This window comes from Dreissena polymorpha, chromosome 5 (genome assembly GCF_020536995.1).
Source record: "Dreissena polymorpha isolate Duluth1 chromosome 5, UMN_Dpol_1.0, whole genome shotgun sequence".
NCBI lineage: Eukaryota > Metazoa > Mollusca > Bivalvia > Myida > Dreissenidae > Dreissena > Dreissena polymorpha.
The window spans coordinates 84101953-84129625 of NC_068359.1; the positions used below are offsets into that span (position 1 = coordinate 84101953).

The 27673-nt window shown below is 37.0% G+C and overlaps 1 protein-coding gene across 5 annotated transcripts in view; it reads right to left on the reverse strand.

Annotated features, from left to right (window-relative positions):
* The window catches only part of LOC127881234 (nuclear pore complex protein DDB_G0274915-like), a 55802-nt gene that overhangs the window by 17864 nt on the left and 10265 nt on the right, over positions 1 to 27673 (reverse strand). For 2 of the 5 annotated variants that reach the window (XM_052428970.1, XM_052428968.1), the window contains exons 5-17: positions 26987 to 27115; positions 24770 to 24893; positions 22407 to 22537; positions 19236 to 19326; positions 18933 to 19043; positions 13457 to 13574; positions 12883 to 13062; positions 10967 to 11065; positions 9079 to 9157; positions 6059 to 6117; positions 5355 to 5468; positions 4265 to 4894; positions 2482 to 2689 (exon numbers count right to left, since the gene is read on the reverse strand). In XM_052428970.1, coding sequence (XP_052284930.1) covers positions 2482 to 2689; positions 4265 to 4894; positions 5355 to 5468; positions 6059 to 6117; positions 9079 to 9157; positions 10967 to 11065; positions 12883 to 13062; positions 13457 to 13574; positions 18933 to 19043; positions 19236 to 19326; positions 22407 to 22537; positions 24770 to 24893; positions 26987 to 27115 — 2073 coding nt within the window. The remainder of the gene's footprint in view (positions 1 to 2481; positions 2690 to 4264; positions 4895 to 5354; positions 5469 to 6058; positions 6118 to 9078; positions 9158 to 10966; positions 11066 to 12882; positions 13063 to 13456; positions 13575 to 18932; positions 19044 to 19235; positions 19327 to 22406; positions 22538 to 24769; positions 24894 to 26986; positions 27116 to 27673) is intronic. The other 3 variants (XM_052428972.1, XM_052428969.1, XM_052428971.1) reach the window with 3 other exon arrangements.

Consider the following 27673-nt stretch of genomic DNA (forward strand, 5'->3'; position numbering starts at 1 on the left):
AATGTCATGGTTGCAAAGGATGCTTTAACAACAATGTGCTACCATGCATATCACTCTTCTCTGATGTAGGCCTTCCCAAAAACTTAGTTACTTCCCTTGCGAAATCATGAGACAAGTCCCATTTTCACTAACTTCCACTTTTATTGGTTGTTATGTGGTATTTCTAGGCTCTACCATAGATCTACTAAATATCTACAAATAAATACTTGATGAACCATACCATATGCATAATTTAAAATAAAAAGTTTAAACTGCATATTTCCAAGTTTCTCATGTTGTGAAAATTTAAGTAAAAATATTCCAAAAATACAAGTTACATTTATGTAGCAGCAACAAATACACATTACCTTAAATTTGTTTGAAATGTTAATTTATTTAAGATTTGCTTTCAAATAAAACTATTTTTCATTATTGTACCGTATTCACCAATCAAATCATATCTTTTAAACCCATTTATGCCTAGCGTCTAGAAAAAAGGCCTTGGCAAACAGTGTAGACCCAGATGAGACGCCATATGATGCGGCATCTCATCAGGGTCTGCGCTGTTTGCTGAAAGGAATTTCTGTAAGAAATATTCTAACAAGGGCTGTTTGTAAAACATGCATGCCCCCCATATGGGCTGTCTGTTGTAGTGGCAGCCATTGTGTGAATACGATTTTTGTCACTGTGACCTTGACCTTTGACCTAGTGACCTGAAAATCAATAGGGGTCATCTGCGGGTCACGATCAATGTACCTATGAAGTGTCATGATCCTAGGCAAGAGCGTTCTTGAGTTATCATCCGAAAATCATTTTACTATTTCGGGTCACTGTGACCTTGACCTTTGACCTTGTGACCTCAAAATCAATAGGGGTCATCTGCAAGTCATGATCAATCTACCTATGAAGTTTCATGATCCTAGATGTATGCGTTCTTGAGTTATCATCCGAAAACCATTTTACTATTTTGGGTCACCGTGACCTTGACCTTTGACCTCAAAATCAAAAGGGGTCATCTGCGAGTCATGATCAATCTACCCATGAAGTTTCATGATCCTAGGCGTATGCGTTCTTGAGTTATCATCCGGAAACTATTTTACTATTTCGGGTCACCGTGACCTTGACCTTTGACCTAGTGACCTCAAAATCAATTGGGGTCATCTGCAAGTCATGATCAATCTACCCATTAAGTTTCATGATCCTAGGCATATGCGTTCTTGAGTTATCATTCAAAAACCATTTTACTATTTCTGGTCACCGTGACCTTGACCTTTGACCTAGTGACCTCAAAATCAATAGGGGTCATCTGCGAGTCATGATCAATGTACCTATGAAGTTTCATGATCCTAGGCCCAAGCGTTCTTGAGTTATCGTCTGACAACCACCTGGTGGACGGACCGACAGACGGACCGACAGACCGACATGAGCAAAGCAATATACCCCCTCTTCTTTGAAGGGGGGCATAAATATAGAAATAAATATACTAGACATCTCTAATTTTGAAAATGAATTGATCCAATTTAGAAGGATGGGAGAGTCCACTAGGCATAAATGGGTTAAGAAATAGAAAGGAATGCTTTATTCAGGAAAAAGGGCAATATGCCCATATTCTACATATAACAAATACAAACAAATATGTGACTAGTTGATCATGAGACATGTTACATTATGTTAGATGATGATGATATATTAGATGATTTATATTGTTAAATAACAAGCAGCAAAAGAGGAAACAATAACAGTTTGTTTGATGTACATATGTTCTATAATTTGTGACAGTAATATTGTGGAAAATTCATGGAGTCTTTGTTATCAGCACTGTTGGTCCATATTGGCATCTGCATTAAGCAACTACATTGGATAAGTGATGTTGATCTAAATGTAAGTTGATAAGACCCTGCAGTTTGTGATACAGGATATTTATAACAATTAACTTCAGACAGATAATATATAATCTGTTATGAGAATACTGGTTAAATATCTATTAAAACAATACTAGCTTAACTGCTGAGTTTTTTTAAACACAGTTGACTATCACAAATACAACTAAAAAATGGTCTAAAATTGATTATATTAGTTTATTTTATTTGATATCATTTGATAACAAACATAAAACATTTTAATCAAATGTTTGTTATTATAGGTTAAATACAAAGGGTTTTCCACTATCAATGTTCACATACTTAGCATGGCTATGTAAATAAATGAACATAACTATGGAAAATCAAACATTTGTAACAGGTAACTTGATAAAGGAGGTCGACTAGTTTTCGGAAAGGCCTATTGCATAATAAACCTCATGCATGCTGTACATTTCATTTATATCAAATACATGTAAGCAGTAAATTGTACTTTTAATTAAAGACATATAAGGAAATCAGATAAAAGTGTATTGTTCACTCCAAATTTAAAGACAAAATAAAGTTCTAAATTGAAATTAACTTAAATAATTGAAAGTATTTATACATAGTTCTATTAAGACCTCTATTTAAAATACAGCACCTGGTTTGAGTTCCAAATGGCATCTGGGAGTTAGAGGACGTTCCAAAAATAGAAGCCACAGTATTGGATGAAGCTACAGGTGCCCCAAAGGGACTTTGGGCTGCAGATGATGTGGTTGAGGCCCCAAATGGGGCAGAGGAGCCAGCAGATATTCCAGATGGGGCCCCAAAGGTAAACCCAGCAGCAGGAGTAGAGGTACTAGAGGATGCTTGAGCAAATGGTCAAACACATCAAGAATTAACAACTCAGTCTTGTAACATTAAATAAACAAGGCTGTTGTCAAGCAATATGGTCCCCTACCGGCTCCACCATTGTCTGAAATTCCACCATTTTCAGAATATTTTTTTTTTGGTTGCCATAGCAACCACAATTTTTGACGTGGGAACAAAATGAAATAACGTGCATAATGTCCATATTGCCAACTATCCATGTTGCAAATTTCATGAACAAATATTAAGAACTTTTAAAGTAATCGCAGGATCCAGAAAAGTGTGACAGACAAACAGACTCACAGACAGACTCACAGACGCACAAAGCGCAAACCATAAGTCCCCTTCGGTGAAACCGGTAGGGGACAACAAGAAATACAAGAATATTAGTGAAACTGATGGATGCTCCTCAATGATGCCATTTGTCAATATATGTGTTTATAACCAACTAAAAAAATCTTTTATTAGCCTCGGTGACCTTGACCTTGACCCCAGTGACCTCAAACCTCATCAAAAGGTAGAGGTCCTTGCAAGGTACCTACATGCCAAATATGAAAGAGATCGGTAAAGTATTAAAGACGCTATGAGAAACTGTAACAAAAGCATTACGAAAAAATCTAGTATTAGCCTCAGTGACCTTGACCCCAGTGACCTCAAACCTCATCAAAAGGTAGAGGTCCATGCAAGGTACCTACATGCCAAATATGAAAGAGATTGATATAGTATTGTAGGTGCTATGAGAAAGTGTAACAAAAGTTTGACGGAAAAATCTATTATAAGCCTCAGTGACCTTGACCACAGTGCCCTCAAACCGCATAAAAAGGTAGAGGTCCATGCAAGATACCCACATGCCAAATATGAAAGAGATCGGTAAAGTATTGAAGGTGCTATGAGAAACTGTAACAAAAGTGTGACGGAAAAATCTATTATTAGCCTCAGTGACCTTTACCCCAGTGACCTCAAACCTCATCAAAAGGTAGAGGTCCATGCAAGGTACCTAATTGCCAAATATGAAAGAGATCGGTAAAGTATTAAAGGTGCTATGAGAAAGTGTAACAAAAGTGTGACGGAAAAATCTATATTAGCCTCTGTGACATTGACCTTGACCCCAGTGACCTCAAACCTCAAAAGGTAGAGGTCCATGCAAGGCACCTACATGCCAAATATAAAAGAGATCGGTAAAGTATTGAAGGTGCTATGAGAAACTGTAACAAAAGTGTGACGGATGTAAAGAAGTATGGAAGTATGGAAGTAAGGAAGGACAAACTGGCAACTATATGCTCCCCGAAATTTTTTCGGGGAGCATAAAAATTCCACATTGTTCCATTCAATCATAATCTTGCCTTATAAGTGTATAAACCTAGAGTGCAAATTAACATATATGTAGTTAGTCACATGGTCAAAATTCAATAAGGGCAAGACAAAAAATACATTATTTTATTATTGAATAACCTATTAATTGATTACTTTTTCATACTTTTTGCACCTTTGCTTAATCATAGTTTAGCTCCAAAAATACATTTTTGCATCTCAAAGTATTTAAGCAAATTGGTTACTGTAAAGACTGAACATACCTGCAGTTGAAGTCGCACCAAACTGGAATAGGGACGGGGCAGCTGTGGAACTGGTCTTTGAAGTGGAACCAAAGCTTAACCCTGCAGAAAGGCCTCCAGTTGTGTTTGCAATGGATTGAGATGAACCAAGACCAGTTGCACTCCCGGAAGAACTGACCAAAGGCATTCCAAATGGCAAACCAGTTGTAACTGACGATGGGGCAACACTAGCTGACGTTCCAAACGAGAGTGCTATTTTGGGAGCATTTGCTGCGGTAGTAGCAGCTGTGTTTGTTGAAGAACCAAATGAAAATCCAGCCCCAAGAACGCTTTGTGATGATGCTGAAGTAGCGGGCGTGGTTGAAGAACTTGGCGTTGTGCCAAATGAGAAGCCAGTGGCCATGGCCAAAACTGGAGCCACTGTAGAGGCCGGAGCTGAAGTCTTGGCAAGGCTGAAAGAGAATCCAGCACCAGGAGTACTTCCTGGGGCTGAGCTAGCAGGCTGGGCACCGAAAGTCAAACCTGGGTTGGCACTACCTTTCCCCAGGGTCGGGGCAGACGTCGTGGTGGCTGTGGCTAATGAGGATGTGAACAGGAAAGGTGCTATTGACACTGGTGTGGATTGACTTGAAGCAGCACCGCTGGACAAACCTGCAACATATCAGGTGATACAACTCTTGAGTAACTGTTTTAAATTAAAAAAAATCAGCTATATTGTGCACCATATTAATTATGTTTCAACATTAACTTGTGTATTGAAGAGCTTCACAATATGTAATTGGTGTTATATAAACGGTAACAATAAAGAGACGTTTGCATTCACACTGTTGACAAAAGCAAAACAAAAACAATTTGTAAGTTTGTACATTCACTCAAATTGTTATGTATGATAGCTTAAGACATATTGATAATTAGGAGGAAAGTTTTATAAAATACTCAAACACATCTATTTTAAGATAGTTATAGTCACAAAAAACGCCAAAAACAAAAGATTTTCCTGTTAAATAATGACCCCATTAAAAAGCAAGTTGCAAATTAAGAAATCAAGTGTAGATGCACTTGATTGTCAAATATGTCCTCATATGAAGCGTACACCACAGTGAGTGCTTACCGCTAGAGGCTGAAGCCCCAAACATGAACCCTGAAGCAGGCGTAGAGGAGGTGGCCAGAGGTATCGGCTGAACCGAGCCAGTTGGGAACAGGGCCTTGAACCCAGGGGAGGCAACTGTGATATAAAGTGTCGTAACAAATACCAGTGTACCAGAGATGGAAATTAGCAGTGGCCCACAAGGGTGGGAAAACATGGTGAAAATGTCAGTTTATAACCCTGGTATACTGTGACAGAGTAACATAGTGATTTTACCAGTCAAATTTTCAGGATTTTAATACATAAACGATACAAACATTTGTGATCTGAATGCAACTGGAACCACTCCAAAATATTATCAAGCTTTCAAGAATAAATGCTAGTTTATTTGTGTTGATTCATATAACTAATAATGTTCTTGTAATTGTTAACATTCACCATGAACTTATTAGAAACTGAGGACATATTTTGTATGCTATAACAGCCATGTTACCAATGCTGCTACATGTACCTACTGGGTATTGAGTAAAATGACTTTTTTTAAGCATTTCCATAAGTTGATCAGAACATAAATTAAAAGAAATAGAGCTTGTTTTATATCTATATATTAAACACAATCACAATGCAATTAGTAAATGCCTTCATTTGGGGGCATACTTAGAGGAAGACTGCATATAATTCATCTTACAACACAAAAATAGCTCAAAACTGAAAATCATTTTACATACCAGATGTGGTGGCCTGACCCAGAGACAAGGGGACACTGGCTGTCGTCACCGCTGACATACTGTGGAGTAAGGAGACATACAAAAAGCATGTCAACACAGCATACCTATACAGAATCGTTTAAAAATTAAAATGAAGATCTCAGCAAGAAACAAGAACTGATATGGATCATTGTTATTAAAAACAACGAAAAAAACCCACAAAAAAACATCACTTCCAAGCAGAAAAGTATTATTAAAAGAAAACACTAGAGGGCTACTCAGCAATAACACCATAGCATAAACATATATTATCATTTATGAAAGTTTAGGTAGTGTTGGTTTAACCCTTTCCCACTTAAAAGCAAATTAAAAATGTCTATGTGCAAACAGCATCAAACCTGAACATCCTGCATGTAACATGCAGTCTGTTCAGGTTTTATGTTGTTTGCTGCTCATCAGTATCTAAGGGTTGGAAATGAAGCTTTAACAACTTGAATCTAGTTAGAAAGGTTTAATCATTTAATTTAGTTTTATAAGGGACTACAATGCATTTAAATATGTATTTAAGTGGTAAAGGGTTCAATAGGTTCAACAAGCTGAATCAGTCAATCAACCGTTATGCTCCTGTGATATGGATACCTTGTCAGTATGGATTAATTGGCCCACATGCATTGAACTTAAGCCAGAATTTGGTCAATTTTAAGACTGAGTGAGATATGTTCATGACAGAGTTCTTTGTTTTGGATGGAAGTATTAAATGTTTTAAGGCAGTAGTTTTTAGAACAGTTAAATTGGGAAAATAAAAAAAATGTTGACCTTCTGGTGTTAGTAACCAAGAAATGTGTGGGTTGTTGCAAATGTCAAAATCAGGTCAGGTGATGTGAGTAAGTTCAGAGTAATCATAGAAAGCATCCATGCAAGCTTTAAAGCAAGCATTATTGATTTTAGACAAAATGTGTCCTTTTACTAGGCTTTCAGGTTTACTAAAATTTTCAAAAATTATAAGAGTTCAAGCCCAAAAGCATATCAATGCAGAGGTCAAAATAATGTCAGATAATGTGGGTATATTAAAAGTTTAACTTGTTTACAAGAATCATCTTCGTATCTATAGAAGTTTGATAAGAACATTGTTGATGATAGACACAATACATCATTTGAGGTAAACTAAGAATTTGGACCTTCTGAATAAATCCAAAGGTAGATAAATGTAAAGGTCAAAATGAGGTATGAGTGATGTGGGTTTTTTGATTGCTTTCATATAACTATCATCAGGTATCAAAGCTTTGAAGCACGCAGTCTTAATAATTGACAAAACATGTCATTTTGGGTTAAACAAAAATTTGAACATTCTGATAGAGTTTGTAAGTCCAAGTCCAAACTAGAGCTTTGTCACAGACGTGACGAATACTCCCACATGCCGCATTGACACATAATATTTTGCATGTCGTCTTCACAAAAAACAGCGAACACCATGCTCAATTTTTAAAACGCACTAAGTGACCCCTTGACCTAGTTTTTGACCCAGAAAGGCCCATGTTCTAACTTGGCATTAAGATCATCTCCATAAAACTTCTGACCAAGTTTGATGAAGATCGGATGTAAACTACTTGAATTAGAGAGCGGACACCATGCTGAATGTTAAAAAGCTAACTAAGTGACCCCGTGACCTAGTTTGCGGCCCAGAATGGCACATGTTCAAACCTGTTCTAGAGGTCATTTAGATAAAACTTGTAACCAAGTTTGGTGAGGATTGGATGAAAACTACTTGAATTACAGAGCAGACAACATGGTGAGGTTTAAAACGCACTAAGATACCCCGTGACCTAGTTTTTGACCCGGCAAGGCCCATGTTCGGACTTGGCCTTAAGATCATCTAGATACAACTTCTGACCAAGTTTGGTGAAGAGCGGATGAAAACTACTTGAATTACAGAGCGGAAAACATGCTGAATGTTTAAAACGCACTAAGTGACCCCGTAACCCAGTTTTTGACCCGGCAAGACCCATTTTCGTAATTGGCATTAAGATCATCTAGATACAACTTCTGACCAAGTTTGGTGAAGATCGGATGAAAACTACTTGAATTAGAGAGCGGACAACATTGTGATGTTAAAAACGCACTTAGTGACCCTGTGACCTAGTTTAAAGACCCGGCAAGGCCCATGTTTGAACCTGGCCTTAAGATCATCTAGATAAAATTTCTGACCAAGTTTGGTTAAGATCAGATGAAAACTACTTGAATTAGAGAGCGGACTACATGCTGAATGTTTAAAACGCACTTAGTGACCCCGTGACTTAGGTTTTGACCCGGTAAGGCCCATGTTTGAACTTGGCCTAGACTTCATGTAGATACAACTTCTGACCAAGTTTGGTGACGATCGGATGAAAACGACTTGAATTAGAGAGCGGACACTTAATACGGACCGACAGACAAACTGACCGACCGAAAAGTTCGTTTGTGGGGGTATAAATAGTGAAAGTAAAAACAACATGTCTTTAAAGTGCTCATATAAAGCATCTGTGCAAGTATCAATGCTTGGTAGCAAGCAGTATTGAAGTAAGATGAAACATGTCATCTACGGTTATCCTTATATGAACAGACTGATAGAATAACTTAAAGGTCAATAGCTATCAGTATATGCTGGGGGAGGGGGGGGCATTATTAGTTACACTGTTAGTATACCATACGAGAGCAAGCTCAAGTATGGTATAAAAGTAATGAGTGTATATCCTATACACCATCCGTAACTAACTGTGTAATGATTATAGCTCAACTGACTACTCAAATACTCAGGGTGTATGGAAATTACTCTGGGTGTATGGAAAGTACACCATGGGCACGCGACCACTCTAAGCCAATCAGATTAAGTCATTTTTGTAGGAGGTGAGATATAAAAATAAATTTGTCTAAGGAACGGGCCAAAATATTCAGCTGTCCTGGGACAAAATATACTACACCAGTGGATGCGATGCTTAGAGAAAGGGTGTGGTAGAGGTCTATAAAAACAACACATGGAAATATGCCAATTTTTTCTGACTTACTTAGTTGTTTGGATGCCGCTAAATCCTGTGAATGTAGACTGTGTCCCAGAAATTGTAGTCAGGCTGGTTCCCAATGTACCTAAATATGTATAAACTCACTATGAACAGGAGTGAACAATGGGATGGCATATTCGCACAAAAGGTTTTATCTGAAGAGGTATGACATGAATTTGACATAATTTTATACATGAATAAAACAAACATTTTACTACCTTAACCCCAATAACAGTTTAATAAAGTATTTCAAATTTTGTATTTTTTTCCATGCCACTAGTTTAAACATATTATATATTTTTATTTTAAGCAAGTCATAACAAGCATAATTTTGAAATAAGACATACACCATCTTTTTTTTAAAATAAGGATAGTAACAAGAGCTCCGCATAACGGGTGCCACGCTCGGCTGCCAAAGCTTGTCAGATTTTTTTTTTTAGAGGTCACAGTGACCTTGACCTAGTGACCCAACAAGAGATGTGTTTGTCAGAAACACAATGCCCCCTACAGTACCACTCTGAAATAAAATTTCTATTTATCATTTGGCAGGTATAGACATCATCTCCCTTTAAATCCCTTTAAAGCTTTATTACTTCCCTTGGATTTTGTCCAATCAAACCGGGGGGGGGGGGGGGGGGGGGGGGGGGGGGGGGGGGGGGGGGGAGGTCTGTAGACAGTCACAAATGACCAAGTCAGACATCACTGACAACCAAGGCCTGTGGTTTATCAAAGAGATCGTAGCCAGAGATCATCATGTATCTATGGACATAAGTCCACTGGTATTTAATGAAAACTAGCATTCACAAATTAGAACAGGCAAGAAATGATAACTATATCAAGAGATGTGTTTGTCAGAAACACAATGCCCCCTATTGCGCCGCTTTGAAATAAAATTGCTATTTATCATTTGGCAGGTAAAGAAATCATCTCCCTTTAAAGCTTATAACTTCCTTTGAATTTTGTCCAATCCAACTGAAGGAGGGTAGGGGGGGGGGCGCAGGGTCTCACAGTCAATTATGTCCATGTCAGACATCACTGACAACCAAGGCCGGTGGTTTAAAAGACATCATAGCCAGAGTTGATCATGTATCTATGGACATAAGTCCACAGGTAAGTAATGAACATCAAAGAAAGTATAATTATATCATTAAAAAAAACTTTTACAAATCAATCATTTGAGTTATGAATAATAAAAATAATAAATATGTACAGTAACTGTGAAAAGAATTTCAATTCTTGGTTAGGAAATATATAATATGGGATTTATAATTATATAAATTACATCCCTTGAAAATAATTGTCTCTAACAAATCTCTATTTTTAGTAGCAAATAATTAAAAACCACTACCGTGACTGTGATTGACCACTCGAAATGTGCAGCTTCATGAGATACACATGCATGCCAAATATATCACGTAGAACGTAAAGGATGACCTTGACCTTTTACCACAATGTGTTTGTCAGAAACACAATGCCGCCTACTGCCCCGCTTTGATTTATTTAACAAAAATATATTCGTGGGCAGATCAGATAACTATGTCCATTTAAAGCTTATTACTTCCCTTGACTTTCTTTTTTCGACCCTAGACCTTGAAGGATGATGTTCACCTTGAAATTTTACCACTCACAATGTGCAGCTCCATGAGATACACATGCATGCCAAATATCAAGGTGCTATCTTCAATATTTAAAAAGTTATGGCCAATGTTAAGGTGTTAGCACGACGCCTACGGCGGACGGCGAGCTGGCTATGACAATAGCTCAGGTTTTCTCCGAAAACAGCCTCGCTAAACATTAGCATGCATTGGTCACATGATCACTAACTTTGCATCTGAATAGAGCTATTATTAAAATTAAGATCAAACGAAAATAGAAATGTTACATTCCATATTACCTGTGCTAGTAGTGGTAGCTGGAAACAGAGATTTGAAGGACACTGGGGGCAGGCTGGCCTTTGTTGGTTCACCATCTGATGTAAACACAGCCTTCAAATCTTTATAAAAGCACCACATATGTTACAGTATTAAAGTAGGTAGAACAAGACTATTGCCAAGCAATATAGTCCCCTACCGGCTCCACCATTGTCAGAATTTCCACCATTGTCAGAATTGTTGTTGTTGCCAAAGCAACCAGAATGTTTGATGTAGGAACAAAATGAAATAACATGCATAATGTCCTTATTGCCATCATCCATGTTTCAAGTTTCACGAAAAAATATTCAGAACTTTAAAAGTTAACGCAGGATCCAGAAAAATGTGACTGACTGACAGACTAACTCACAGACTGACTGACAGACGGAGCGCAAATCATAAGTCCCCCCCCCCCCATTCTTGAGTTTTCATCCGGAAACCATTTTACTGTTTCCAGTCACTGTGACCTTTACCTTTGACCTAGTGACCTGAAAATCAATAGGGGTCATCTGCCAGTCATGATCAATGTACCTATGAAGTTTCATTATCCTAGGCCTAAGCATTCTCGAGTTAACATCTGGAAACCATCTTACTATTTCGAGTCACTGTGACCTTGACTTTGACCCAGTGACCTGAAAATCAATAGGGTTCAAGTCCTCATTTATATAAAAACATTGAACAAGTTTGAAAAGAATCGGATGAAAACTGTGGACTTTATCGGATAAACAAGAAAAAGGAAAATTTTAATATTTCGAGTCACTGTGACCTTGACCTTTGACATAGTGACCTGAAAATCAATAGGGTCATCAGCCAGTCATAATCAATGTACCTATGAAGTTTCATGATCCTAGGCTTAAGCATTCTTGAGTTAACATCTGTAAACCATTTTATTATTTCGAGTCACTGTGACCTTGACCTTTGACCAAGTGAATTAAAAATCAATAGGGTTCGAGTCCTCATTAATATAAAGACACTGAACAAGTTTGAAAAGAATCGGATGAAAACTGTGGACTTTATCGGATAAACAAAAAAAGTGACCATTTCACTATGAAGTTTCATGATCCTAGGCCTAAGCATTTTAGAGTTAACATCTGGTAACCATTTTACTATTTCGATACACACACACGCACACGCAGTAGAGCTTAAAATGATAGTTTTATGTTTAAGTCAACCAAGAAAAAAATATTCAAGCATCTTAAAATAATTATACCAGAAAGTACCGTATTAATGGGTTCTCACCAACCTGTTAAGAAAATACTTTAGAACATCTGCATAATAAATAAGTTTAATAAGCAAGAGCTGTCAGAGGACAGGGCGCTCGACTATTCGATAGATAAAATAAAAAAATTAAAAAAAAATAAAAAAATTGGGGGGGGGGGGGGGGTTGAGAGAGGGTATAATGTGGGGTGTGGTCATTTATTAGAGGATCTTTCAGGAGGGGGATGTTGGGGGGGGGGGGAGAGAAGGGATTCTGGGTAGGGGCGTGGGGTATTGTTTGGGTGGAATCCATTGTGGTATTTAGGTAAGTGTAGTTTTTTCAAAGTATTAATAAAATGTGATCATAAATAAAGAAGTTATGGCAATTTAAGCAAAATGTTCAATTATCTAAGTGTAAAAGGGGCAACAATTATGTAAAAATGCTTGATACAGTGGTCTGCTCTTGTTTATAGGTTGGGGTCATGTTGGTAAACAAGTATGAAAAATATGAAAGCAATAGGTCAAGGGACAAAGAAAATATTTGGGGAAGTACGAAAACTTTTACATTTGCACGCTAACGCAGACGCTAACGCCGGGGTGAGTAGGTTAGCTCCACTATATATATTTTATATATAATAGTTGAGCTAAAAATGTTTGTGAATTGGTGCTTATTTTTCTTACATCCTGGATGTTTGCCACTTACAACCTGTCTCCTGAATCGGAGACTTTGACAACTTTTCTAGGTGTGACAGAATGGATGCTGTGGAGCTTGTTGTTGTCGCCACACCAGCAGTTGCTATGGTAACTGTAGTGGTTACAGCGGGGACCAGGCTGGTGGATACGACCACGGATACGGTGGTTGTCACAGGTGTAGTCTTTTCCTCTGTTTGAAATAAAGAATTTTTTTATACTAATTATAGCAATCCAAGAACCCATGATCCAGACATGAAAATGTCAACAAATAAAACAGAAAACAAAGATGTTTGCTCTATTCACCATTTTAACGCAAATAAATGTGGTAAATAATTTAATGTTTCTGAGCAATAATAATGAATGAGGTGAAAATTCCAAATTTCAATGTTTAAACAATCATAAATTTGGATTGCTTAACGAAAAAAATTCAAAAGTGTGGTGAAACATCAATATGTAACAGTTCGAAAAACAACAGAGATCCAACAAAAATCCAAATTTTTATTTTCTGACACAAATTAAATTGTTGGGAAACAATTGGCATTGATCACATCAATGATAAATGAGGTGATGTAACTTATGCAGACCTAGTTTCTTGGTGAATGATTCATCCACATGTTTCAACATCTGCTGTACCCTCTCATGTTCGGCCTCTCTATCAGTATCATAGTCATCCAGCGTCGCCACAACATTCGCGTACTGGGCCTTCAAAATGGAAAACAAGATGCGTTTGTGAAACACAATGTCCCCCTATATGACGTTTGACTTTAAAGGATGACCTTGACCTTGTAAAGGATGACCTTGACCTTTCACCACTCAAAATGTGCAGCTCCATGAGATGCACATGCATGCCAAATATCAAGTTGCTATCTTCAATATTGCAAAAGTATTTATAAATAAGCGATTTGGGCCAGATATATTTGACCTCTGACCTTGAAGGATGACCTTGACCTTTCACCACTCAAAATGTGCAGCTCCATGAGATACACATGCATGCCAAATATCAAGTTGCTATCTTCAATATTGCAAAAGTATTCATAAAATGAGCGATTTTGGCCATATATATTTGACCTCTGACCTTGAAGGATGACCTTGACCTTGACCTTTCACCACTCAAAATGTGCAGCTTCATGAGATACACATGCATGCCAAATATGAAGTTGCTATCTTCAATATAGCAAAAGTTATTGCAAAATGTTAAAGTTGGCGCAAAGAGACCAACAGACAGACCAACAGACAGACCAACAGACAGACAGGGCAAAAACAATATGTCCCCCACTGCTATAGTGGGGACATAAAAATGTCATGCCATAACACAGGGTATCTGGACAATCCCTCCTACGGACAATCGCTCCTACGATGTTTTGACAGGGCGGACAGTCGCTCCTACGATGTTTTGACAGGGCGGACAGTCGCTCCTACGATGTTTTGACAGGGCGGACAGTCACTCCTATATTATTTTGCCAACCCGGACAATCGCTTCTACATTATTTTAACTTCATGGCAAAATGTAGTTTACGCCGATCAAAGGCTACCACCTATAATTAACCGACAATTAAAATTACCGACTTGTTAAAAGTAAGCCGATTCAACATGAGCCGATTAATGTGATTTTAATTAATTAATTTACTTATTAAGAAACTACTAGTATGTTACAGTTTGTTGTTTCTTTGAATGTAATTTAGCAAACTGTGAAAACAATATGTATATATTGTAATGCCCTACACCTTCAAATTCACTTCCACCATGGAACTTCTAACCAACAAACGCGGTCAGTCTGTGCTATGCTTAGACGGTCATTCGTATTCAAAGAAGCACACGTCACAGTCTACAATACGATGGGTACGCAGTAAAAGTCGTTCCCATTCTTGCAAGGGATCGCTCATATCAGATCTAAGTGTAAGTCCACATATAAAAATAATTTTATTGTTATTATACCCATTCTTGCCCACAAAACATTCATTGTGTAAATAATATACTAAAAAATTCACGATTAAAGTGAGACTGCAATATTTGTCAAATATTTATGAATTTATAAAAAATGTGTAAAAAAAAACACTTATAATACATATATTTCAATATAAATAAAAATAAAAGTTAAGAAAAACATGTGTACGAAGAACATGTGTCGAAAAATGCTAAACAAATATTTAATTCTGAAATAAAAAATGTCTGTACAGTCGAATTCGCCAGCATGTTGCATGTTAGGAATTTCGTCTTTAATGTATAATTTTTCTTGTCTATTTTGTGTTATTGTAACATATACACTTTATCAATATATTACAATTTAACACATACAAATCGTGCAGTATCACTTGAACACACTATTCTAATAATAATTGAATGCCGATTAAGAAATCGATCAGTGTCATATATCATAATTAATGGGTTAAATGTGATAACAATAACCTAACCAATTGTTTACTTACCTTAATTAACTTAAATGTGATGCCAGTCTGTAATCTTTATGCACGGTTCGCACATCAAAGGTATTTAAGTGGTCATTATCGATTGATACTACCATTGTTGATATACAACATGTAGCAATAATTGATTAAATGGTATTTATTGAAAGATTGTACTTGAAAAGGAAGTTTGCATTTTATTAAGACTTGATTGTTGCTACCTAATTTTCCAGAACCACATGTTTTAAATTAAATTTTATTGTTATATACATACTAGTTCTTTGCTATTATATAAATATAACTTCTGATTTCAGGTAACACAAGTGAACGGTACGAATCCTCATTCGCACGAAGCAGATCATCACATGATTGAGATAAACAAATTACAATTTGAAATCATGAACGCTGCACACGCGAACAGGGGTCAGCCAGGACAGATACTGGCCGACAAGCTGGTCCAATTTCCAGTTCAGGTAATAATGTCATAGTTATTAGTATAATAATATATTAGTATATATTAGCATATGATATATTAGTATGTCTATGCATTTTAAATTATAAAAACTATCATTTAAGTGTTAGATATAATAAAAAATATTATACTATAAATATTTTATAATATCTTTAATATAATATCTTTTATATATCCTGTAATATAATACCTTTTTTTATCTAAGTCATTGTCAATTGATTTATAGAAATCTATGGGAAAAGGTTATTTATTTGAGTCATATCAGTTGAACTTTGTTTTAATTATTTGTATATTTTATATTGATGAAGATGCAAACTAATAAAACACAATTGATAAATAATAGGTCCCTGCTGCGTTACGCAAGACAGACACTTTGAAGCGTGCCATCAGACGTGCGAAGCGTGGTACTGTTCCTAGCGAGCCTCTTTCCATGCAAACCATCCCTAACCCACTCCCAGAGGAATACACCACCACCACAACAGGAGGCAGTGAGCCGTTCCTGGTGTAAGACAATGGTTCGGAGACCGCACAGCTTCTAGTATTTGCCAGCGAGACTGGCCTCAATCTCCTCCGGAGTGCTGAGGTATGGTTCATGGATGGAACGCATTCCACATCTCCAGCTCAGTTGGCACAGTTGTTTTGTATTCTAGTGCCAGTGGGTGAATCATACGGTACCGCTTTCTATGCTCTCCTGTCTGGAAAGCAGCAGAACCACTAGGAAGAGTGTTTGACAGCCATTCTGGACGCGTGTCTTATTTGAGATGTGTGCCCGAATCTGGAGAAGGTTGTCGCCGACTTTGAACTCAGGACACACAACGCAGTGAGGTCGGTTATTCCCTCTATCCACATCCGAGGCTGTTTTTTACCACCTGACTCAGACGACTTGGCGACACATCCAGGGCGGAGGGATTGGCAAGTATTTACAGGGAGGATGAGGAAATTCCTTACTCCTGTGGCATGTTAGACGGCCTTGCGTTCCTTCCCGTGGACGACGTCGCCAGCGGGATGGCATATTTGAAGCAGTCCGCACCAGACGTCCTCACATGGGTAGTGGACTACTTTGAGGCTACCTACGTGTCTGGTGCATTATGGACGGTTAATTCCAATGGGCGGATATGCTTTAGGCGGACTCCTCCTAGGTTCCAGCCAGAATTGTGGAATGTCCATGCAGTGACCATCGCCTCAAGCGACTGCACCAACAATGTATGCGAAAGTTGGAACAATGGTTTTCGGCATCTGGTCGGCCACGACAACCCGTCGCTGTGTGTTTTGATTGGTTGTCTTCAGAAAGACAACCCGATGGTAGAAACGGATGTCTTACGACTCAGCAAGGGCGAATAGGTGGAGAAACGCATAAGATAGAAGACGGTGAGCCACCGACAGACGCTGAAGACCTTGAGGGAACAGTATGTGGCTGGAACCATGTCGATGGCGGAGTTTCTGCAGTATTACGAATAAAGATAACTGACTTGTAAAAATCGAGCTGTGTATATAAATGTACATATGTTTCTTTTCGTTTGTATGTGCTTTTCTTTACGTATTTTGTGTGTTTATATGTTTATAAATGTAAATATGTGATATAAATCGAGCTGTGTGTATACATGTTCATGTGTTTTCATTCGTTTGTATGTGCTTTCGTTTGCGTATTTTGTGTGTATATATGTTTATAAATGTCATATAAATGTCATTTTAAAAATACAAATGAAATACATTTCATCTATGTGGTTTTTATGTTTATTCCATTCGCAAAATGACACTTATTCCAATAAATGCAATGTAGGAACAAATGTCCCATGTTGAATCGGCTTATTGTAAACAAGTTGGAAAATTTAATTGTCGGTTAATTATAGGTGTTAGCCTTTGATTGGCCTATACTACATTTTGCAGTGGAGTCAAATTATGTAGAAGCGACTGTCCGGGTTTACAAAAGAATGTAAGAGCGATTGTGCGGGTTGGCAAAATAATGTAGGCGCGACTGTCTGCCCTGTCAAAACATCGTAGGAGCAACTGTCCGCCCTGTCAAATTTAGCGTAGGAGCGATTGTCCGGGATTCATAACCGAGACGGGTAATCATGTGATAGTCAAGATGGCGACGTCCATACCAAAACAGTTATTTTTCGCCATTTTATACCTTTAATTACCTCTGTTTATTTTTTAAATGACGCTCACTTTCCAGCCATATCAGTAAAAAGGTGATTAGCGTTTATTTCGTATTAAAGTTTGCTTTATATCTCGGCTTTTATCCCCGCAAATGTTCTTAGTGGAGCCCTAATTAGGTCATCCCGCTAAGAAATTGCGCACCGAGTAAAGTCGAGATATCTAGCAAATATTACTTTGAAATAAAAGCCAGTAACTTTCTTCATAATGACTGGAAAGTTAGCGAATAAAAAATAATAATACAAGTCATAAAGGGTATAAAACAATGAAAAATACCTGCCTCGGCATGGACGTCGCCATCTTGTTTGTCACGTGATTAACCCCTCTGTAACCGTTTTTCTTGATTTCGGGAAAGGGCATTCGGAGCTCTAGATAATGTTTTTATTTAACCCTTTACCACTGTGGATAAGTATTTTAAAGCATTTGTAGTCCCTAAGAAAAATTAATTTAAACAAGACTATTGCCAAGCAATAAAAGTCCCCTACCGGCTCCACCATTGTCAGAAATTCCACCATAGTCGGAATATTTTTTATTTGTTGCCATAGCAACCAGAATATTTGACGTAGGAACGAAATGAAATGGCATCCATAATGTCCATATTGCCATCTATCCATGTTTCAAGTATCATGAAAAAATATTAAGAACTTTTAAAGTTATCGCAGGATTCAGAAAAGTGTGACGGATGGACGGACAGACGGAGTGAAACAGGTAGTGGACTAATAAAGACAGCTGCGCAGTCAGTAAACCAAATAACACTTTTCCTGGATTAACAGTCAGTAAACTAACTGCCACTTTTCCTGGGTTAACAGTCAGTAAACCAACTGACACTTGTCCAGAGTTCACTAGTACACATATTTATGCCACTTACTGACAATTGCCCAACTTGAAAAGAAGGTACGGGAAAGAATGGCAGCAAAAAGGATTTCATGACCAAGATATGTGGCCTGGCTTGCGACTGAACCTTCAATCCTCAAATAAGTAGAAAAGCGCTTTAAGAACTAAGCTAAATTGCCTATAAGGTAATCCTACCTTTCTGAAACTGCCTCTGGAGCTCAACCCTGCATATACACTGGCTGTCTTCTTCATAGAAGGGACATTCCGAAGAGTTGGCTTTGTCGTGATTTCTTCCAATTCTTTGTTCTGCAAATTGACAAATATAGCTTGTGATGTATTTTCATGCCATGTTTTATTTGTAAGAGTATCATAAAATTGTGGGAATACTTTCTCACATGAGTTTGTGCATAGGAATTTTGCAGGAAAATGACTGAAATCTATTGTGAATCTAATGTTATATTATAGTAATTTAGTATGAAACATAAACATAAAACATACCTCTTTTGAATTATTGGCATGGTCTTCTTGCTTAAAAGTAACATCTTCAGAATTATCTTCAATAAGCATCTTTTTTACTTTCTCCAATTTCCTGAAACGAAATGTGTTATTGTTAAATGAGTCGCATTTGTATAATATTGTTTTTCTAAAAGGCATATGTTCCTGTAAATGTTATGTTTATTTGATTATCTCTAACAGGATCAACAGAAAAGGTCTTGATTTTGCACATACAATAAAGGATCGAAAATAAAAATGATCTTTTTTCCCCACTTTTCGCAGTTAATTGTAAAAATTGACAATGATTGGGAACATTTATTTCAGAACTCCAAAGAAGCTGTCATTCTAGGTGTTAATATACACAAATTTTATAACACTCTGACGCAAAAGCTGACCAATTGAACAACTACCGTATTTTGTCATGTATAGCGTGCAGTTTTTTACCTTCAAACTTCAAATACAAAAGTTTGTGTGCGTTATACATTGATACAACGCTCTCCTGGCTGCTAAGTTGAAACAAGAGTTCCGCGGTCGGAGATGACCGCATTGAAGCCGGATTTTTGATTTAAATGACAGGAAAGTACCTTTCGTGTTTTTGTCAATGCAATACTTAAATTACTGAAATATTGTTCAAAGGTCAAAATGAAATGTAAGTACTTTTCAAGGCATGAGCAAACCTTGTGTTATGTTTTGAATGCATGCATATACATGAACAACAATAACATTTAAGGTCACAAATATGAACTTGAATTGACAATTAGGAAAGTTTGATCTCAATATTTTTATTAGCAAATTAGTAAGATATTGTTTGAAGTTTCCATCAATTTCATTATCAAATGTAAGAAAATAAACTTAGATGAAATAATACTATTTATTGTTTTGCTTTCACATACCTACACAGAAATCCAGACAGCCTTATGATCACTCCTTGACCTTAGAATGAATGACCTTGAAATGACCAGTGGTCATCTAAGTGTGCTTGCAAACCTTCATGTCAAGTTTGAAGACTCTATGTCCAAGCATACCAAAGTTATAACAATTTTAACATTTTAACATTTAAGGTCACAGTGACCTTGACCTTCAAATGAATGACATTGAAATGACCAGTGGTCATCTTCTAGTACTGGCCAATCTTTATTTCAAGTTTGAAGACTCTAGGTACAAGCATACCAAAGTTATAACATGAAATAAGAACTTTAAAATTTTTATATCAAGGTCACAGTGACCTTTACCTTCAAATGAATGACCTTGAAATGTCCAGTGGTTACTTACTAGTTCTGGCCAACCTTCATGTCAAGTTTCAAGACTCTAGGTCCAAGCATACCAAAGTTATAACAACTTTAACATTTTTATATTGAAGGTCACAGTGACCTTCACCTTCAAATGAATGACCTTGAAATGACCAGTGGTCATCTGTTAATCCTGGCCAACCTTCATGTCAAGTTTGAAGACTCTAGGTCCAAGCATACCAAAGTTATACCATGAAATAAGAACTTTAACATTTTTACATTCAAGGTCACAGTGACCTTGACCTTCAAATGAATGACCTTGAAATGACCAGTGGTTACTAACTAGTTATGGCCAACCTTCATGTCAAGTTTCAAGACTCTAGGTCCAAGCATACCAAAGTTATAAGAACTTTAACATTTTTTATATTAAAGGTCACAGTGGCCTTGACCTTCAAATGAATGACCTTGAAATGACCAGTGGTCATCTGTTAATCCTGGCCAACCTTCATGTCAAGTTTGAAGACTCTAGGTCCAAGCATACCAAAGTTATACCATGAAATAAGAACTTTAACATTTTCGAGCACGCCGCCACCCCGCCCGCCCGCCCGCCCCCCCGCCCGCCCGACAACATCAATCTATAAGCCGAGATTTTTTCGAAAAAAATCCGGCTAAAAATTCATTTCATAATAGTAAATATTTATAATAGCCTCCATCTTTTATTCCAGAAAACTACACCATATAATCTTACAGACTGAATGGGCCGTTTTCAAAACAACAAAAAGTCGGTAACGGCAGATACATCTATGAACCGGGTAGCATTATTATTTAGAATAAAATAAAATGTTTGAATAAAGTTTGTAAACATTTATTTGTCTGTGTTTGTGCACTTCTACATTGGCAGCTTACGTTGGACTGGTAAAGATATTTGGTCTTTTTTGCAGGTAACCGTAGTTGTGAACAGGGACTTCTTAAGTGTTTCCCAGTTTGGTCCGGGTTTTTTGCGCCTTAATTGTTCATCACATTAGAGCCTGTGTAGTGTGACAATCAACAACCCAACTTGTCCAACACAATAGTTAACAGTTTTAAGTCAATACTGACATATCTGAAGAACTGTATCCCTGTCTCCCATTCGCTACGAAGTTTTTATTCAGCATTCAAGTTGACAGCCCATGCTTTCCCCGGGGCAGATTGACATGATGTACATGAATCCTTATTTTCTCACTTTTTACACGAAATGCACGTGGACTTTTAATCTGTTGCTAAAAAAATACAAAATTGCCAGAAAAGTATAATGCTATGCAACCCATGCTCCTAATCGTAATGACACTTCCTATTTTGAATGCTTAATTAGGCTTTCCAATTCCCCTGATTATTGGATTGCGCAATAGTAAAATGGTGGCCATTTTCTGTCCGATTTGGTGGTTTTATTGTCTTTAAATATTTTTTCTCCATTTTTGAATTTATAAAACAGCCTGCGCGCTATACATGGGGGCGCGCTATACGAGGAAAAATTCGATATAAGGAGACCAATTGAAAATTTATGTTGCAAAATGTAGTGTCCATTCCCAAATAAATGCCCCAGATGACAAAAATTGTCCTTGTGGGTTTTATAAAAGGTTAAGAATAATGGTGTTATTTTATATATATGACTATTAGAAAAACATGCTAATTTCGACTCTGTACCTTATTATTTCTCTCAAATATTTGTGTTTGACATTTATTTGCATTGAAAATGAGGAAAAATTAAGCATTTATTTGGAATGCAACTTTTATTTGTTTTCAATAGGAAGTATGTGGTGTTACCTTGAACTCTTGCCAATTTTATTAAAAAAAATTATCATTTCAATTACGGTATAAGATTCTTGGGGACAGGCTTTCTGTACAGATACAGTACAACTCTGGGCCCTGGCGACCTACTGTGGAGTATAGTCAATGTGCAACCTACTGTGGAGTGTAGTCGATGTGGGTCAACTTGGGGGGCTCCCCTCTCTGACTGGAAGACTCATTTCTCTGTTGCTTGATGGAGGTCCCATCCTGGGCCTCTGTGAAACTCGTCTCAGCCTTACGCTTTGAGCTCTGAAAATAATAAATCAAATATCACCACGTTGGTGCAAAAAGTAACCATGTGCCTTCTTATTTCAATGTCACATTGTACCTTTTTGCACCAAGGGGGCAAGATAACATCATTAATCTATTTTGTACTAAAACAAGAGCTGTCAGAGGACAGCACACTCGACTATTCGAGTGCTTGACATTATAATGTAAGCCATCATGGGGAAATTGTTCATATTCAATAATTTATTAGACGATCTTTCAAAAATAAAAAAAGGAACAAAAAAAAAATTTTTTTTGGGGGGGGGAGGGTTAAGAGGGGGTGGGGGGTATAATGTGGGGTGTGGTAATTTATCAGATGATGTTTTTAAAAAAAAAATTGGGGGGGGGGACGGGGGGGGGGGGGGGGGGGCGGGGTGAGAGGGGGGTATAATGTGGGGTAGGGTAATTTATAAGATGATATTTAAAAAAAAATGGGGGGAGGGGGGAGTTGGGGGGGGGGGTTGAGAGGGGGTATAATGTGGGGTGTGGTCATTTGTTAGACGATCTTTCAAAAATAAAAAAGGAAAAATAAAATTGGGGGGTAGGGGGGGGGGGGTGAGAGGGGGGTATAATGTGGGGTGTGGTAATTTACCAGATGATGTTTTAGAAAAAAAAAACTTTGGGGGGGGGGGTGGGGCGGGGGGCGGGGGGGGGGTGAGAGGGGGGTATAATGTGGGGTGGGGTAATTTATTAGATGATGTTTAAAAAAAAATGGGGGGTTGGGGGGGGGGGAAGGGATTCTGGGTAGGGGCGTGGGTACTGTTTGGGTGGAATCCATTGTGGTATTCAGGTAAGTGTTGTTTTGTCAAAGTAATAATAAAATGTAATCATAAATAAAGAAGTTATGGCAATTTAAGCAAAAAATTCAATTATCTAAGTGTAAAAGGGGCCATAATTATGTCAAAATGCTTGATACAGTGGTCTGCTCTTGTTTATAGGTTGGGGTCATGTTGGTAAACAAGTATGCAACATATAAAAGCAATATGTCAAAGGATGTAGGAAATATTTGGGGTAGTACGCAAACTTTAACATATATTTATCAATAATATGCATATTCTAAGTATAAAAGGGGCAATAATTATGTCAAAATGCTTGATAGAGTTGTCTGCTCTTGTTTATAGGTTGAGGTGATGTTGGTAAACAAGTATGCAAAATATTTTTAATATGAAAGCAATATGTCAAGGGACAATGAAAATAAATGGGGTAGTACGAAAACTTTAACATTTGTATTGTTGAAAGTTTAATTTGCATACAAAAATACTCTTTATTTTGTAAATAAATGATAAACATTAAGAAAACATTGAATCATCTTTCCTAGCATACAAATTATTTATTCAATTAATGAATAAGTTTTTTAGTTTAGTGACGATAAACCTTTATTTAACACAGAATAACTGTATATAATAAAATTTTGCAGTGTTGAATTATACAAGATAATATTCATTTTCAGCAATTTTACTGTTGTTGTTGTTGGTTGGCAAAGCATTCTTATTACCTTATATTCAAAATGTCAAATTTAAAGAAACAATATAATCTGTTTAAAAAACAAACATTATTGACAAGAATTGACTATGTTCTGCGATGAATGAACCCAGGATATATTACAATGTACAGATAGATCAGCCCTTGCATCTAAAATCTGCATGCTTCAGCAATGATGATGGTGAGAACAAACAAGTTTTAGAAGTGAATATAGAATTGGAGGCAGTTTATAGCTGTATATGCATCAAATTATTATCACCTGCCTGTTGAAAAATGTGTCAATACATACACCTTAAAAATGCCCAAACTGTACAGAGCCTTTGCGGTTGTGAAAAAGAAAAATTGAATAAATTGTTAAATCATGTCAACACAGGGTTTTGTGAATTGGAATATGTCTTTTAATACATTATTTTTGGGGCAGTATTGTTTTTATTTTTAAAAAGTTTATCACAGAAATCTTGATTGAATAAAAGCCGTTTATAAGGCCTGAAAATATACCTCACAGACAAATCAAACATATGATTTTGCAAAACTGGCCTCTATTTATACACACACTGTTGATTAACTTTAGATAATAATTTTGTTAAAAAAATGTTCTCATCCCATCCGACTACCTGCAAATATAATCTTCTCAACCAGCAACAAAACTCACTCAGGACATGCAGACAAGCAGAGTTTTCATGCCCTGCTTTCAAACTCTGGAACAACAAACATATACCCTCTCTTTATTACCTGTGCTGCAAGGAACCTCTGGCTTGAGCTCAGGCTGCTCAGAATGGAATTGTTTCTACCCTCACCACAGACTCGCTTCACACTGGGACTTGAGAGTAAGTCGTCCATCTCACCCTGGCTGGGCCTGGAAATTACAATCCCTGCTGACATTATTAACCCTTTACCGCTTAGATGCGTATTTTAACCAGGGCTTTTAGCCCTTATATAGCAGAGACAAAAATTCTGCTACTTCCCAATTGAAAATAAGGTATTTTTTCCCCAAAATTGATAGAGGAATTTCCCAAATTGTAAAAAAAATGTTGTTTTTTTGTTAGACATATTGGGCATCTACCAGATTGAAAGCAATGAGCTCTAATATGATTAAGAATGCACCACAATGTGTCTTTTAATACTTAATCTGCAAAATGAGAAATATCCTGTTTCAGAAACTTTTAAAAACACGGTCTTTCCAAAATGAGAAGATATCTCGCATGAAATTTCCAATTTGGAAGGCTAGGGCTGCTTCCCAATTTCCTAATGAAAAGCCCTGTTTAACGAATTTGTCGTGCCTTAGAAAGTTACATTCAGTTGAAGACCTTTCTTACTTAATTCAAGTTTTAAAGGTTTCATTTCAAACCCAAAGCTACTGATGAGCAGCAAACAGCAAAACACCTGGACAGTTACTTACAGGCTGTTCTGGTTTTATGCTGTTTGCACATAGCCATTTTGACATTTTCACTTTGCTTCTGAGTGGAAAAGGGTTCAAGACAGTGATAATTTTTTGCCAAAAATTACAGCCTCTTACAGACTGTTTCCCAATGGCAAAAAGTAACATTGGCACATAAAATCTTACCAAAATGAAAAGAAAAAGATGCAAACTGTTTCTATAAACTCAATAATTGGTTTATTGAGTTCACTATACAGTGATTTAAATCTATAGCACTGCATAATATAAAGTTATCACTCTATTTTCCTTTAATCTTAAAGTCACACGCTATGAAATATAAAGCAAAAAAAAATCACTGCAAGATTTAACTATTCTATGGATACAATAAACTTTTTAAAGTTATGAATATTTACACATGTCAGATGAATATTCATAATTCAACGAATTAATATGAATATCAATATCCAACTCTATAGATCCAGGCCATTTTTATTTGAAAGCAGAATTGGAGAACCTAGATTGAACTATACAATGATGTTATATAATTAAGCTCTGAAATAAACAAGAGATGAAACAGAAACACAATGCCCCCTATTGCGCCGCTTTGAAGCCATATATTTGACCTTTGACCTTGAAGGATGACCATGACATTTCACCACTTAAAAAGTGCAGCTCCATGAGAAGTAAGTAAGAGATTGAATGGAGAAATGAATTCTTTTTTTAATTTTTGACCTTTGACCTTGAAGGATGACCTTGACCTTTCACCACTCAATATGTTCAGCTCCAGGAGATACACATGCATGCCAAATATCAAGTTGCTATCTTCAATATTTAAAAAGTTGTGGCCAATGTTAAAGTTTTCGAACGGACGGAATATTTGACATTTGACCTTGAAAAATGACCTTGACCTTCACCTTTTACCACTCAAAATGTTCAGCTCCAGGAGATACACATGCATGCCAAATATCAAGTTGCTATCTTCAATAGTGAAAAAGTTATGGCCAATGTTAAAGTTTTCGGACGGAATAGTTGACATTTGACCTCGAAGGATGACCTTGACCTTCACCTTTTAAAATTTCAAAGGGCCATAACTCTGTGAAAAATCATCTGACCAAAACCGGCTGATAATATGCAAATGTCCTCTTGGTAGTGAAGCTTCCCATAAAGTTTCATTGAATTCTGGTCACTGTTGCTGAGAAATAGCCCGGACAAGAATTGCACTAAATGTACAGTTAATGGATAACTCTGTGAAAAATCATCAGACCAGAACCCGCTGATAATATGCACATCTCCTCTTGGTAGTGAAGCTTCCCATAAAGTTTCATTGAATTCCAGTCATTAGTTGCTGAGAGCTAAAAAGTTATGACCATGAAAGTGTTCGGACGGACGGACAGACTGACATACTGACTGACGGACAGTTCAACTGCTAAATGCCACCCTACCGGGGGCATAAAAACTGGCAATTGTGTATTGTATCAAAACTGATAAAAACTTTATATTGCACGATTTTGATCCTTTTCCACTCAAAACTTAATGACTGTCAACACAACTTGCACTTCATCCATACTCACCTTGACGGTCGTTTGATAGAGGGTGTTTCAAGTCGCATGTTGAATTCCGTCCCAGAGAGATCAGGAAGATTGTCAGGCATGGCAGGCATGGAAGATGTCGAGGCATTCGAGTGTTGGCTTTCCTGCCGCCTGCAATAAACCACGCAATGGATTTTGGAACCAAGAGGAAAATACTTTAAACACTGCTTCACTGTTGGTGATTTCACAAAACTTACTTGATTTTATATAGAATCAGACAAGTTAATATAATAACTTTTTGACAGGGCTTTCCTTAGACCTCAAATCTCAAGAGTCAAGGACTCTTGGGACCAAATTTTCAAGAGTCAAAATCAAACTTTTAAGAGTCCTAATAATAACGCAGGAGAGTCAATGATTTTTTGCAATTTAAGCAAATTACTGAAATATAATACATAAAAAGCAACAAATTAAAAGATACATGTATGTTAACATTTATTTCTTACATTTTACTGTCACTACAACACATTAAAACACAATATTTCAATGATTAATAAATACAAAACATGTATTCTCATACAACATTAACTTCATGTATACAGCAGAGTAATATGTCATATGTTCTAAACAACATCTCAAAGAGTAATATGTCATATCATGTCTTACACAACATCTCAGAGAGCAATATGTCATATGTCCTGTTAGGAGCACTGTCATTTAGATCTAAAGTAC